This window comes from Pocillopora damicornis, chromosome 8 (genome assembly GCF_964200805.1).
Source record: "Pocillopora damicornis chromosome 8, jaPocDami1.2, whole genome shotgun sequence".
NCBI lineage: Eukaryota > Metazoa > Cnidaria > Anthozoa > Scleractinia > Pocilloporidae > Pocillopora > Pocillopora damicornis.
This window is the reverse complement of record NC_142677.1, coordinates 17,006,638-17,020,986: the sequence shown is the minus strand read 5'-3', so window position 1 is coordinate 17,020,986 and position 14,349 is coordinate 17,006,638. Positions and strand designations below refer to the sequence as shown.

At 39.2% G+C, this 14,349-nt stretch overlaps 3 protein-coding genes across 3 annotated transcripts; 1 reads left to right on the top strand and 2 right to left on the bottom strand.

The window, feature by feature from the left end:
- Positions 1-22: 22 nt before the first annotated feature.
- Positions 23-1,574, top strand: LOC113672047 (glycoprotein endo-alpha-1,2-mannosidase). The gene has a single exon (XM_027188323.2). It carries the CDS (start codon positions 157-159, stop codon positions 1,558-1,560), a length of 1,404 nt encoding a protein of 467 aa, XP_027044124.2. The 5' UTR covers positions 23-156; the 3' UTR covers positions 1,561-1,574.
- An 866-nt stretch (positions 1,575-2,440) lies between these two features.
- Positions 2,441-5,203, bottom strand: LOC149041651 (uncharacterized). The gene is made up of 3 exons (XM_089180902.1): positions 5,102-5,203; positions 4,362-4,625; positions 2,441-4,178 (listed from the first exon to the last, which is right to left on the bottom strand). Exons 1-3 carry the CDS (start codon positions 5,201-5,203, stop codon positions 3,126-3,128), a joined length of 1,419 nt encoding a protein of 472 aa, XP_089037028.1. The 3' UTR covers positions 2,441-3,125.
- A 2,972-nt stretch (positions 5,204-8,175) lies between these two features.
- LOC113672048 (eukaryotic translation initiation factor 1A, Y-chromosomal) lies at positions 8,176-13,321 on the bottom strand. The gene is made up of 7 exons (XM_027188324.2): positions 13,164-13,321; positions 13,008-13,091; positions 12,822-12,925; positions 12,538-12,588; positions 11,141-11,222; positions 10,363-10,466; positions 8,176-9,129 (listed from the first exon to the last, which is right to left on the bottom strand). The coding sequence occupies exons 1-7, from the start codon at positions 13,177-13,179 to the stop codon at positions 9,124-9,126; spliced, it is 447 nt and encodes a 148-aa protein (XP_027044125.1). The 5' UTR covers positions 13,180-13,321; the 3' UTR covers positions 8,176-9,123.
- Positions 13,322-14,349: the final 1,028 nt, after the last annotated feature.

Genomic DNA, 14,349 nt, shown 5'->3' with positions numbered 1-14,349 from the left:
AAGAGGTATCTGCTGACAAAGACGAGCCTGCAGTTTTCAAAACAATTCTGTGAGGTACACATCACACGTTTGACCAGGGTTTCCGTTGTAAGAAGCAAATGCATTCTGATCTATATTATCTCTCAAAACTACACAAAGACAAAACACTGGTAAAAAATGTTTCCACTTCGCATCCTGAGAAGGCGCCGAGTTCTATATGTTGCCGTCCTGGTACTCTTTATTCTAGGATGTTTAGCAACCTTCAAAGTGATTTCATCTTCTGAGAAGAGTAGGGATGTCTCGCCAAAAGCATTGAATCCACGAGAACGTGAAGAAGATCTGAAGCTGAAAATATCTGACGATGCATTGCCTTCGGAAACCAATCAAATGAATCAAGAAGTTAACCATGATGAGGGCGATAAGGAAACAATGGAAATGAATCATATAAATCATGCGACAGAAGAAAAACTTAACACTCCAAACAAAGAACATTTACAACAGGAAGATTTGCTTCCTGAACCTAACTACAATATACACATATTTTATTATGCGTGGTATGGAAACCCAGAGCATGACGGAAAATACGTTCATTGGAATCACAGATTCCTTCCTCATTGGAATCCTGATATAGCTAAGCGTTATAGAAAAGGTTCTCATACCCCTCCTGATGACATTGGTTCCAATTTCTATCCTGCATTAGGCCCTTACAGTTCAAAAGACCCAGCTGTAATCGCAGACCACATGAGACAAATGAGAACTGCTGGGGTAGGGGTGGTTGTTCTCTCATGGTACCCCCCTGGTAAAGCAGACAATGAAGGGATCCCTGGTGATAGTCTAGTACCTACACTCTTAGATGCAGCAGATAAGTACAAGCTTAAAGTGACTTTACACATAGAGCCTTACAAAGATAGGAATGATAAAACCCTTCACGATGATGTCAAATACATCATTGACACTTATGGTAAACATAAAGCTTTCTATAAATACACAGTACAAGATGGGAGAGATTTACCCATGTTGTATATCTATGACTCTTATCATACCCCAGCAGAATCATGGGCACAGTTGCTGACACCTGAAGGATTGCACTCAGTACGTAACACAAAATATGACTGTATATTTATTGCTCTGATGGTTGAAATGAACCACAGAAAGTACATAGACATTGGTGGGTTTGATGGTATTTATACATACTTTGCAACTGACAAATTTACATATGGATCAACTTGGAGATCCTGGCCTCAACTCAAATCTGTTTCTGAGCAAACTAAAAGCTTATTTATTCCAAGTGTAGGACCAGGGTACATAGATACTGGAGTGCGGCCTTGGAATAGTGAAAACACTCGACCAAGGAACAATGGAAATTACTACAAAAACAGCTGGAAAGCGGCCTTGCAGACTAAACCTCAAATTGTCTCAATCACCTCATTTAATGAGTGGCATGAAGGAACACAAATCGAGGAAGCTATTCCAAGATCCCAAGATGGACTGGTATACAAAGATTATAAACCCAATCCACCTGACTTTTACCTTGAATTGACCAAAGAGTATGTAAAAAAGTTTGCTGCAATGCAAAATTAAACCATTTGTTGTAACCCTGTGTTTTCAAATTCATAGTAATCATGTTTCAGTTCAGCTTTATCTGAGCAGTCAGTTTTTGTGGGGGTGAGTGGAAAAGCTGAAGGAAACTAGTGTAATATTCCTCCCTAGGAATTGTTATTCATGAGATGGTAATAAGGTATGGAGAATCGCTCTGGCCAGGAAAGCCCAAGCCAGGCGAAGGGGTGATGGTGAGACGGATCAATCCGACCGGTGGTGGGTGGGTGGGAAAACGCTTCGATGCGCAGAACACAGCCCAAGGCCTCAAGTGAAGTGACAAGGAGTGATACAAAACAATCTACTATATCCAAAATCCCTAGGGACTAATTACCAATGCTAATTGAGTTAGCATAGTGTAATATTCCTCCCTAGGAATTGTTATTCATGAGATGGTAATAAGGTATGGAGAATCGCTCTGGCCTTCCCTAGCCTACACCCACACTCATATGAAATGAACAATCACACACCCTAAGAAGAGAAACACAAAGAACTCTTTAATCCTCTTTCCAATCCTTACTTAATACATACTATATCTAATCATTAACAATAACCTATACTATAATAGTTCAAAACTTCAATAAAATAAATTCATGAAAAAGCTTGGGAGAATCCCACAAGATGATCCTGATGTTTGTAGTCCTGCCCCGCTTGTAAAGGGAGATCCGCTAGTTTAGCCGCCGCGCCTGCTGGATTCACTACTTGCTTAAGCTTGATATAGTGAAGCGCCGTCTTACTAGATTTCCAGCCAATGTGGTCCATGATTTCACTGAGACTTACGCTTCGCAATGCTAAAGATACAGCCGCCCCACTGCGAAACTCATGAACTGTTAAATGACTACTAGATAACTTCCCAACTAGCGCGGAAACATAAATACTAAATCGCGCTTGAGCCGCCGAAGACTCCAAATGGCTGAAACAAACTCCGCCAGATTTTGAAATAGAGCGAAAAAAGGAAACCTGGCGCAAGGTTACACACATCAAGATACATTTCTAAACCCCGGACAGGACAAATCAAAGGATTAGATCCCCGCTTAAAGGCAAACACATTTGCGTCACCTGACCTGAGAGACTTTGTCCAAACATGATTGAACAACAAACCAAAATTATCCGAGAAACGTAAAACATCAGATACTTTTACTTGTAACAAATCAGCTGCTCTATCACCAGCAAAAAATAATGCCTTAAATAAAGCCTGATCGCGGGCATACATAAAAATCCGAATTGCGCGCAAAGTCGAAGAATGCAACAAAAGGGCTCTAATGTATTCAGAGATAACCAACAAATCGTTCACTAAGATAGGCTCTGCCTGGCGTGGAGTTACCCTAGCCTTTAGTAGTTCTTCCCGCACATTACTCAAATAAGTCTTAACTGACCTACAAGAAGCTGGATTACCTACACCTAACAAAAACTGCCATTCTGCGCCTCGACCACTCTCTGCAAATATAGCACGCAACTTGCCAATCAGTGAATCTATAGTCCCAAATACCAAACGTTTAGGGCACTCACAATCTAGCCCCGCATTACCTCCCCAGGTGTGACAATCCTGTCTATGAACTCGTGTCCTTCCCCCAAAAATCTCGAAAAATCTGATCATCCGAAGGTGAATGAACCGCACAACCCCACCCATAACCGGACGCATCGGTAGAAATCGCAATACGCACATGCTTCTCGTCTCTCCACGGAAGAGTGTCCTTCCAGTCGTCAAGGTAACGCCAATGCGAAATTTCCTCCCTCAAAGCGTCGGTCATAGACACTTGCCCATCATCCAAGCCAGAAGCGATCGCTCTACTCATTTCTCTAATGAACAATTTCGCGGCTGGAACAGCCAAAGAGAAAGATATGCATTTCCCCTGAAATCGTTGTAAAGTTTTGATCCAAACAGTTTTCTTGCAGGCAAGAATTTTCTCCCTAATTAAGGCCCAGGACTCAATCTTACGGCGCGGCACCAAAAACGATTGTCGAACGGAATCCACGATCAGACCCAAATACCCCAGGGATGTGACCGGCACAAGAACCGACTTCTTGATACCAATGGTATAACCGAAATCAACCAACACAGAAAGGACAACGAATATGGCACCTGTAGCCGCCAGCAACCTGAACTGCAAAGATCTGTCCGCTGGTAATATGGACCAAGACCCAGTCGGTCGCAAAAGCTCTCCATTTAAGCGATCGTCTATATAGAGAGAACAAGGAATCCCTTGAGCTCTCAAGAAACCTGTGGCGGCCAGACCAATGGTATGATAAACATAAGGGGAGATTTTCCATCCGAACGGAAGAGTCGTACAAACAAACCACAGGCCACCAAAACTAAACCCAAAGTATGATTGCGAGGACTCTGTCAACATCACGTGATCATACCCGGACTTGTCGTCGCACTTGGTCATGAACGATCCGGGATAAACATACCTAGTCACTTCACTCAGTTTATCCAGGGAAAACGGCATATCTTTCACCCAAAGGTTTAGAAACCTCGCGTCAATACAAAGTCGAGGCTTCGTAGGTTCGACCGTGAGTGGCAACACAAGATGGGGGGGATCATCGACACCCACTACCCCCCAGACTCTAACCGCGCCGGTTAAAACACGATTCCGAATCTCCTTGGATATAAATTCCGTAAAATTTACAGTTTACATGATTCGGGAAAATCTTCTTAGGTGGAACAGTAGACGAATATTTAGCTCTCTTGAAAACTCCCACAAAAGGTCTTGAAAAACTTAAGATGTCGACTTTATTTTAATCCAATCTAGAATACAGCTCCTCAACGGATGACTCTCAAGTACCAGCTCCCATGCGGCTGAATTACGGTGAAGACCACCTGCCACAAAGGAATCCGGATCCCTTAAATGTAAAGTCCCCAGATCCGGAACCTTACCAGATGAGATAACACTTTCCCAACACACAGCTGCACCCCCCTGAACGGGAACCCCAGTCATATCCACCCATAGGGTCTCGTTTCTTGGTTTAATTACCGTTGTCTGTAGTTGAAATTCCGTAAGAACGTAAAAGTTATCCACAGCAGCTTTACGCTTAGTACCACCCAAAATCTAAGGAACAGATGGCAAAAAGAGAGATCACCTATGGGAAGACCTGGGGTTCCCGATCAGGAGGGAGCAGCCTCAATTCGCCTGAAAACAGGTCGTCTGGTGGTCACCATATGTGATGAACCAGCAGGAGCTACTCTACCCCGACCCAGAACTTACAAAAATGAATTAAAATTGAAACAACAACAGACACCGATTGACACAATGAAAAGGGAGCCTTTAATGCCGGGAAACACACGGCATAAATACTGGAAACTGATCAAAAACATTGGGAAAACGCCTTAATCCTGTCAATACATTCATTGTTTTTGAGGTGCCTCAACTCCTTGATTATAAAGGCGAGGCCTCTTAGACTGAGGACCTGGCTGTGGACGCGAGGAACAGAACCTCTGATAATGCCCATATAGGCCACACTGAAAACACTGGACTTGTGATCTATCCCTGCCTCTCCCCCTTGGCATGAAACGATTTGCACCAACTCCAGGCACTCGCAACGCTTTATCTACGGCAGCAATCCGCTTGAGTACCACTTCATCCTCCTTATCTCCTAAGAGGGCTTCAAGATAGCGCTTAAATTGCATGTTTGAGGCCCACATTTTATTTTGCATTGCTGTTAGCACCGCAGAATAAAATCCAGCTTTCGCGTGTTTTGTTTCCTTGGCCACAATCTTCAGATTCACTAGGTAATCAATTGCCTGGTCCTTCTGGAACAACGGAGAACGTATTAGGTGCTGTAAATCCTCCAACACCGATTCAACAGATTGCTTTTGGGAATCTTCCAACTTCTTAAGTCTCTCTAAGACACAAGCAAGATCACCCTCCTCCTATATAACAGATTTCAAAAGGTAAGATAAAAAATCACTGATCCATTCATTCCCTTTCTTTCCATTACTCAATCTCATAGCTGATCGAGCACAATATAATACAGGCTGAAAAAGAACAACACCGATTAGATTACAAGTTATGAAATATTACATTACATTAGGTTAGATTAAATTAAATAAAAATTAAATTAAATTATCAAAACCTCAAACTTCCAGCAAAAACGATGAACGCTCCTAGCCTCACAGGCCAAAAACTGTTTTAAAAACACACAACGGCAGAGCAGTCTCTCGTTTTTTTTTTTTTTTTTTTTCTTTTTACATACCGTACAACTAAAAGCTACTACACGTAAGCTTGCACAAGCAAATGAACGGCGACTGATGCTCAGGCATCACACTCCAACGAAGCAAAGCACGGCAACAGAACTTTCTACATCAGCAAGCAATTTCTTAAACGAGGGGCTACAAAGTAAAATTCAAGCCACAAAAAACAAAAAAGGCTAAAGGAGAAAAAATTTATTCCTGCGCGCCAGCATCACACTACCTCAACCGAAGGTGAACATAAAGCATTTCATTCCAAAAAGCAAAACACCGAAACTATTTTCGAACCCAGAAGCACAAACAAAAAATTTAAATGACAGTGCAGACAAAGAAACTTTCACGGCCTCGCAAGCAAAGAAAAAAAAAAAAACTTTGATCCCCGCAGACAAAGAAAACTTTAACAGCCCGCAGACAAAACAACTTTCGCGGCTACGAAGACAAAGAAAATTTCTCGGCCTCCTAAGCAAAGGAAACTTCCACGGCCCCGCAGGCAAATAAATCCAAACGGCCTCGCAGGCAAAGGAAAACTTTCAGCACAGCCCCACAGGCAAAGAAACTTTCACGGCCACGCAGACAAAGAAAACTTTCACGGCCCCGCAGGCAAAGAAAACTTCACAACCCCGCAGGCAAAGAAAAACTTTCACAGCCCCGCAGGCAAAGAAAACTCTCACGGCCTCGCAGGCAAAGAAAAAACTTTCACGGCCCCGCAGGCAAAGAAAACTCTCACGGCCTCGCAGGCAAGTAACTTTAACGGCCCCGCAGGCAAAGAAAAAACTTTCACGGCCCCGCAGGCCTGACACAATTTCACATCTACAGAAAGTAAACCAAATCTAAACTCTACCGATAAAAATTAGCCACTGAAATATAATCAACCACATGGTATCCGAAACAGAAAAAGATGCATACCTCTCGATTCTGAGCTTGTTGTGCCAAAGGTTGGTCCTGAGCTTGCTGCGCCACGGCAGGTTCGCCTTGAGCAGGTTGAGGATTTTGAACAACTTGAGCTATCGCTCCACCGGCAACGGCTTGGGGAACTTGTTCCGCCATGTCGGATTGATCCGTCGAAAAAAGTTATAGAACGCTTCAAGCAGTACACAGCCCAAGGCCTCAAGTGAAGTGACAAGGAGTGATACAAAACAATCTACTATATCCAAAATCCCTAGGGACTAATTACCAATGCTAATTGAGTTAGCATAGTGGGGAGACAAGAGACTAGGAGACCAATGAAAAGGGAACAGAGGAACATTAATAAAAAACATTTCCATGTCCTCTCAGTATTTCCTTTTTTGACATCAGCCAATCTTTGCTCTTGCCTTTGTATGCTTCCCTTTACGGACTGGAAGCTTGACATAGGCTATGTTTAGTTTACCAACTTTAAAGGAGATGGTGTGGCCTAGTGGTTAGCATGTGGACTTCACACCAAAGGCGTCATTCTGTCATAAAAGACACCTTAACAGGGTCTCTTGCTTCCAGAGGCCTGAAGGACTAAATAGCCTTTGTGATCCTTGCATGAGGTAAATTGAAAGTGAACAGTCAACCAAATTGGGTTAAAATTCACAATGGCCCCCATCCATTTAATTTGGGCAAATTCTTAGAAAACCAAGTCTAGTGCACAAAGTGGAGAGCTTTGGGAGAATTTCCCAGTAACAAACTGGTCTAAATTAACTTAGGCATACTTAACTTCAGATAGAAATGTTACTTTTAGAGCAGTGGTCTCCATTTTTTAACTGGCCTGAACAAGAGGAAAATTAGTAATTAGTAATACTGTGATGGCAAGTCCAAATATCATAAATTTTTGATGAGGTTGTGGATGAGCAATCCAGATTTTAAAACATAGAAGATCAAACGGGCACTACACCCCAGACCAACCCCTACCAAGGAAAAGTCAGACACAATAGGCAAAGCTTCAGCTTGTGTTGTCTTTAGAAGCTGGTGGGAAGTAAAAACCCACCAGCTATCAGACCATTTTGTACCATCTACTTGGTGAAATGGGATCAATGAACTGATAACCACTATGAAATGTTCTTGAAAGAGAGAAAACTACATTTAGTGTACTTAGCATTTACTTGTTATGTGGGTAAACTATTTCATACTGAACTGAATGTAAAACCTGGGCACACCATACTCATAAATTGCACAATTTTTCTATTTTCACTTCAAAATCACAGATATAGTTTGGGTTATACTAAATTTGTGTGAAGTTTCCCACAATAATTAGGACAAATTTAAATCCAGGTAAAATTTTAAGCTCCTATAAGGAAGGTCAGTCAATATAAGTGGTGAATATCTTATGGGTTGGGTTTCATTTGTCAACTTTTAAGGACATATGGCTATGGGCTTGACCTTTTGCTTTGTCTGCTTCCTGTATCTTAACATGCTCAACAAGTCCACTTATTTGAATCATTCTAACCTTGGTTTTGAGCAGTTTATTATCTATACAATAAAAAATCATGAACATTTTTCCAGTTTATGTTAGACTCCAACCCCCTTTTCTCCATGTCTTTTCATTCCCAGATTTTAATTAAACATATCCAGAAGGAGTGGCAATTTTAATCAAAACTATGTTTGACAACAGGCTTATAACTTCTGCCTGCTATTTTTAACTGTTGTATTTTGCTTGCTGTCAAATTTTAGAGGATAATTTGCAAGAAGTAGATTTTCTAGTGCAACAATACCAATTTAACATCTTTTACATACACACCTTACTTTCATTGTCATACACAAGCAAAATCAACCCTTTCACTGAGAAGTGTAGTTCTTCCTTACATTTATCTAAGTCAATTTTATCTATATGATTAACAAGAAAAACAGAGTGAATAATTTTAAATAGGGAAAATTGTTATCTTGAAGGTTCAAGGTGATATGCAGTACAAACAATGAAGTATATCTGAAACAATTTTGAAGCTAAAGTTTGTGCATGAAACAATATATAAGCAAACAAAAAGATTTCAAGTCCTATTGACAACATGTAGGAATACCAGCCTTGCATCTTAACTTATAGAGGACCAGTAATTGAGTGCCTATAATATTAAGCTTAACATTTCTTTACAAAAAATATTCAAACAGTTGTATAGGTGATTTCTAATAAGAATAACAAGTGCTTATCTCTCACAATCCTAATCATTTAAAGGAACACTGTTCTTCTACTGGAAGCAAGACATAATGTTCCAATAATGGTTCAGAACCATTTGATGTATCATTTTCTTAAAAACATGCTAAAATTAGTGAAGCCACTTGCAAAAGATAGCACATTTATAAAATATGATAGGATGTATTTAGTATTTTCTGCTTGAGGTAATGCTATGAAAGCAAAGTAATATGGTATTCTTTTCTCTGGGTTGGTGTTTGTTGAGTTGCCATTAAATCTGTGGAGTAGAAAAAAATGATAACTTCTTATTCACTGAGAACAAGGGCCATACTTGGGAATATTGGCCTGAGGACAAGGTAGCACAGCGAGGTCTGCACAAAAACAACCAAGGGCCAATATTCCCAAGGACAGCTCAAACAAGTGAGATTAATAAGTGGCTTATTAAATAATACTTAGACCAAACATATTTTGATTTTGAATTCACTGGCTTGCGCAAACAAAAATTTACAGCTTATGACCATTTACATGAAAACAGTCCTAGGGCAAAATCCTGACCTACATATAGTAAGAACTAATCAGGATGTTCACATATACCTAGGGACTACCTTGCCAAGTAATAATACCGTAGTTTGTAAGAGTTCCAGCACAGAGCTCTTATTTACCTCACAACTAGAGTTCTGACTGTTCAGACTTGTCATGAATTGCATGTATTGACTAACAAGGTTAGAGTCATCACATATAAAATGCCTTGAAAAGGTTCTGAAGGAAAACCACACCTGGTCTGAGTTAGTGGGAGGTTTGAATTAAAGTGTTTGAGTATCAGTGTTGAGAGGAAAGGACCAGAAAATATAGGAAACAAATCTCTGTTATGTTTCTATTCATAAAGTATACATTCCCACCATTTCTGAGACAAACATGTTAAGAGTTATTATGGGTAACATTACAAACACATAGCAAATGTTCTGAAGGAAAGAGAGCAGCCTTGATTCATCTTCAAGTTTGATTTACATCATAAGTTTGAACTATCAAGAGTCCTCTTAAGCTCAACTTTAGGCACTTATCCAGGTTAAAATGATTCTCACTAAGCTTGCACAAAGTTTGAATCTCACAGACTTATGTTGTCTGGAATCCCCTATATATAGAATTCTCAAGAGATGTTTTAGTGACCAGCTTTAAAGAAAACACTAGCCAGCAAAAATTGGAGTCTATTTTAAGACGAGACTGATTCTCACTGAGGTTGCCCAAGTTTGAATCACCAAGACTTTTGGTTATCTGGAGTCCCCTAAACACAGTATTCTCAAGAGATGTTTTGGTGGTCAGCGCTAAAGAAAACACTAGCCAGCAAAAAATAGAATTTATTTTAATTAGAGACAAAAATTTCACTGCTTTGCTAATTAAGGTAGCTGAACCTTCAGAAACAAGTAGCCAACATAGGCACACAAAACTGCTGCTTCAAGAGAATACTGTTGTATTATAATTTGCAAATATAATCATCTCAACAAAAACTTACTGCATCAATATCAGCATCATCTTCTCCATCATCCTCAAAATCATCAAATTGGATTTCATCTTCTTCTCCTTCTCCTCCTTGTCCGATATTTTCATTGATCTTAACTGCAAAGTGTTGAAAACAAAACAGAGGTTGCAACTTGAAGAAACAAGAGAACAATGAAAAGAAAACCAGAAAAATAATTTCTTTTCATCACACTAGAACAGGTTCATTGACACTGACTGTTTGGGCCAATTCAGTCAGTCAATAAGATAAACTCTCTCATTAAGACAGTTTTAAAAGAAACTTAAAAGTATGGCACAAGAGATGGACTCTGAACATTCCTTTATACTCATTTGATACTAGTAGCATAGGAAAAGATTCTATGACTTGATACACCAATGCATCACCCACTCCAGATTAAACAATAACATCAAGATGAAGTTCCTATGCCATAGTCAGCTCAATAGTCACATAATATCACACAAAGTACCCGATTCATCTGTATCTTTTCAATCACAATAACAAGACAAAATTGAAGTATTTTGTTCCAAAATGGTTTGTTACTGTTCACATCCTCTCAGAGGGTCTAGATACTTGAAAAACAAAAATCAAATGCCTGCATTTTCTTTCACATAGAAACATTGAAATTGCTGAAGACCTGAATTTCATCACTGATGTTTGAGTGGAACACAGTTTCCCAAGATTTTTAATTTCTCCATTTCTGGAAAACAAATTGCCCAGCAAGAATCTTAGAGTTTTTATATTTTTATTCCACTATTTCTAAGAAATGACTTACTATTGTCTGGGAGCTCTCCATAGGCCTTCAAGTTCCGTGCTTCATCAGGATTGTAACGCAAAATGACATCTGCTTTGTTATCCTTTAAATTGAAACAAAGAGAATATACTGCAATGTTTCTTAAAACCTATAAAACTCAAAATGTACAGCAGCTACAGAGATTTAGTAAGGATATTAAAAAATAATACAGCATCTATGTGTCAGGACACAAAAACATTAGCCAAAGGGTGCTAATTTTGAAGCAACACCAAATTTCAAGACTACTCTGTTACTAAATATTTTTTAGTGCCCCCGAAAAAAAGTCTGGTTTTAGCAATGCCTCGACCAGTCATCATCATTCTTGTCCAATTCTCATACCAACAGGGTTTCAGTTGGAAACTTGCCACACACATATTCAGAGAGGTATAAACAACATTTGTTACATTGATTCAAGAATATAAAATTTTGATATGATCCATGATTCTTTCTAAGACTCTTTTCTGTATCTGTGAACTAACACCTTTTTTTCTTCGCTCCCAATGTGTGGCTTCATAGCTCAGTTGGTAGAGCATCGCACCGGTATCGCGGAGGTCACGGGTTCGAATCCCGTTGAAGTCCTGATTTTTTTCAGGCTTCTTCTTTCCAATTGCTTAAATTGGAAAATTTACTGCGATGATCACATTTCACTTTCATCTACAACCCCAGTACAAATATGAATTATTTCATATAAACTTCACATCATTTCACTGCACGGGAAGATATGAACTCAATAAATTGACTTCGCTCCCAATGTGCGGCTTCATAGCTCAGTTGGTAGAGCATCGCACCGGTATCGCGGAGGTCACGGGTTCGAATCCCGTTGAAGTCCTGATTTTTTTCAGGCTTCTTCTTTCCAATTGCTTAAATTGGAAAATTTACTGCAATGATCACATTTCACTTTCATCTACAACCGCAGTACAAATATGAATTATTTCATATAAACTTCACATCATTTCACTGCACGGGAAGATATGAACTCAATAAATTGACTTCGCTCCCAATGTGTGGCTTCATAGCTCAGTTGGTAGAGCATCGCACCGGTATCGCGGAGGTCACGGGTTCGAATCCCGTTGAAGTCCTGATTTTTTTCAGGCTTCTTCTTTCCAATTGCTTAAATTGGAAAATTTACTGCGATGATCACATTTCACTTTCACCTTTTTTTTTCTCTTTACTATTTTGTACTATCTGTTTGAGAAGAGAACTACTCTTGATATTTTCAAATCTTTCTAAACCCATGGATTGCTGACCTGGAAATTGATACAATTGTTCAGTTCTATTGCTTTTCACATTTTCCATGACCTGGGCAAACCTTGAAATCTAAAGATCTTTTTAAAATATTATAATGCTCAATAAATCTCTCTAAAAACAGTCAACTATACCTGGTAATCACGCAGTCCAAGGAGTATAATATCACCAGTATTGATCCAGACCTGCAAAATACAGAGGCTCTGATGCTTGTAAAGTTACTTAATTTAACTACATCTTTTGCCTTTTTCTATTTCCTATAATTGATAATTACTGAGCTACCCATAGTTGAAGCACATAGGTAGGAGTGCTTACAGGGCCATAAATTACAGATATTGCAATAGATTTTATGGAGTTTAAATACCGAAAAAAATGTCAAAAAAATCAAATAATCCATTCAAATAAAAAGATTCTCGACCTTTTTGCGAAGTTTTCCGCGAATATGACAAAGTCGCTTAGCCCCATCGAAACAAAGTGCCTCCAACCTTCCATTTCCTAACATCTTCAAGACTTGAGCATACTCTTTTCAAAAGTCAAAAGAAAGATAAATCAGAATAGAAACGAATCAAAAGTCAAGAAAATAGGAATATAAAAGCCTAGAAACCTTGACCATCTTCTTTAAAGACAAGTTCACGTTTCTCTGACTCGTTCTCGTTCTTTCCCCTTCGTCGATTTTTACCACCCTTCCCTGTGTAAAAATGAGACAAACAGAGTTTAAAATACGAAGATCGTGGAATATATGACACATCCTTTTTCTCACCTTTGTTCTTCGGCATTCTAAACTTAATTTAAAGTCTTTTTCTTGAAGTATCCTTCACCCACGTTCTCGACAGAGAAAATAATGGCGTCAATTGAGCATGCTGTAGCTCGACACAGCGGTAACCAATGACGAAAAGATAGTTCTTCGTTGTGCAATAGACACAATCGGCTAACACGTCACGTGGTTTGAATTGGGTGTTTACAGGGAGTTACTACATCACGGGCGACGAGCGGGGCAGGAAGAAATGACCGAAATACAAGTGGTCAGCGGGAAAACAAATTTACTACTTCATATGGAGACATATCAGTTGTAGTTGCAGAAAGCAATAGTGTTGTAAAGCCGAAATGTGAACAGTATACTTCGCTCAATAAAATGTGAAACAAATTTTCAAAAGTGTTGATGGCACATATATCTTTTACTGCTATATTAAACAATGCAGGTATCGGGAAAGGCATCGGTTGCATTTGGAAAGGCTCTAAGAAAAATTATATTTACGTTTTGTAACTTGCAAAAAACAATCGTGTTGTAAAGCCAAAATGTTACCAGGTTATACTTCGGTGATTCAAAAGTTAAGCAATTTTCCAAACGCTTTGACTGGAACAATATTTTTACTGCTATATTAACCAACAGAGGCATCGGGAAAGGCATCGGTGACACCGGAAAAGGCATCAAGAAGAATGATATTTACCATATGTAACTTGTTGTATGACGAAAAACAGTATCTTGACTTGTTTAAGGCATTAATCACAGTCGGTTTGCTTTTCACTTGAATTTTGCAATCTCGACTTTCGATTCCGGAAAAATAAAAAGCTAAGCAACTCTAAAAAAATTTTGTTCTAGATTTTTATATTTTTAGAGTCATTAATAAGTTTGTATCCACAGCCTTTAGATAAGAAATTTTAAATTTCCATCTGCTGTAGTTCTTTTAGTGTTTATTATATATATTCAATCGCCTCGTTTCACATGAAAAAGGCATGTAGGAAAACACTGAGCTTCGAGAAACAGCCAAGTTAAGGCTAATGTATTTACCATGCTTAAATATTTATAATCAGGGCCACTCGTTTAGGAGACCTTTTTTCAAAAGACCCAGGCGTTAAAATAATTCTGTTTTCCGTTCCAAGTGTTTTTTTCTTTTTCATCTAACAAATGAACTCGGGATGAAAACTTTCGAAGCGAACGGCAGGTG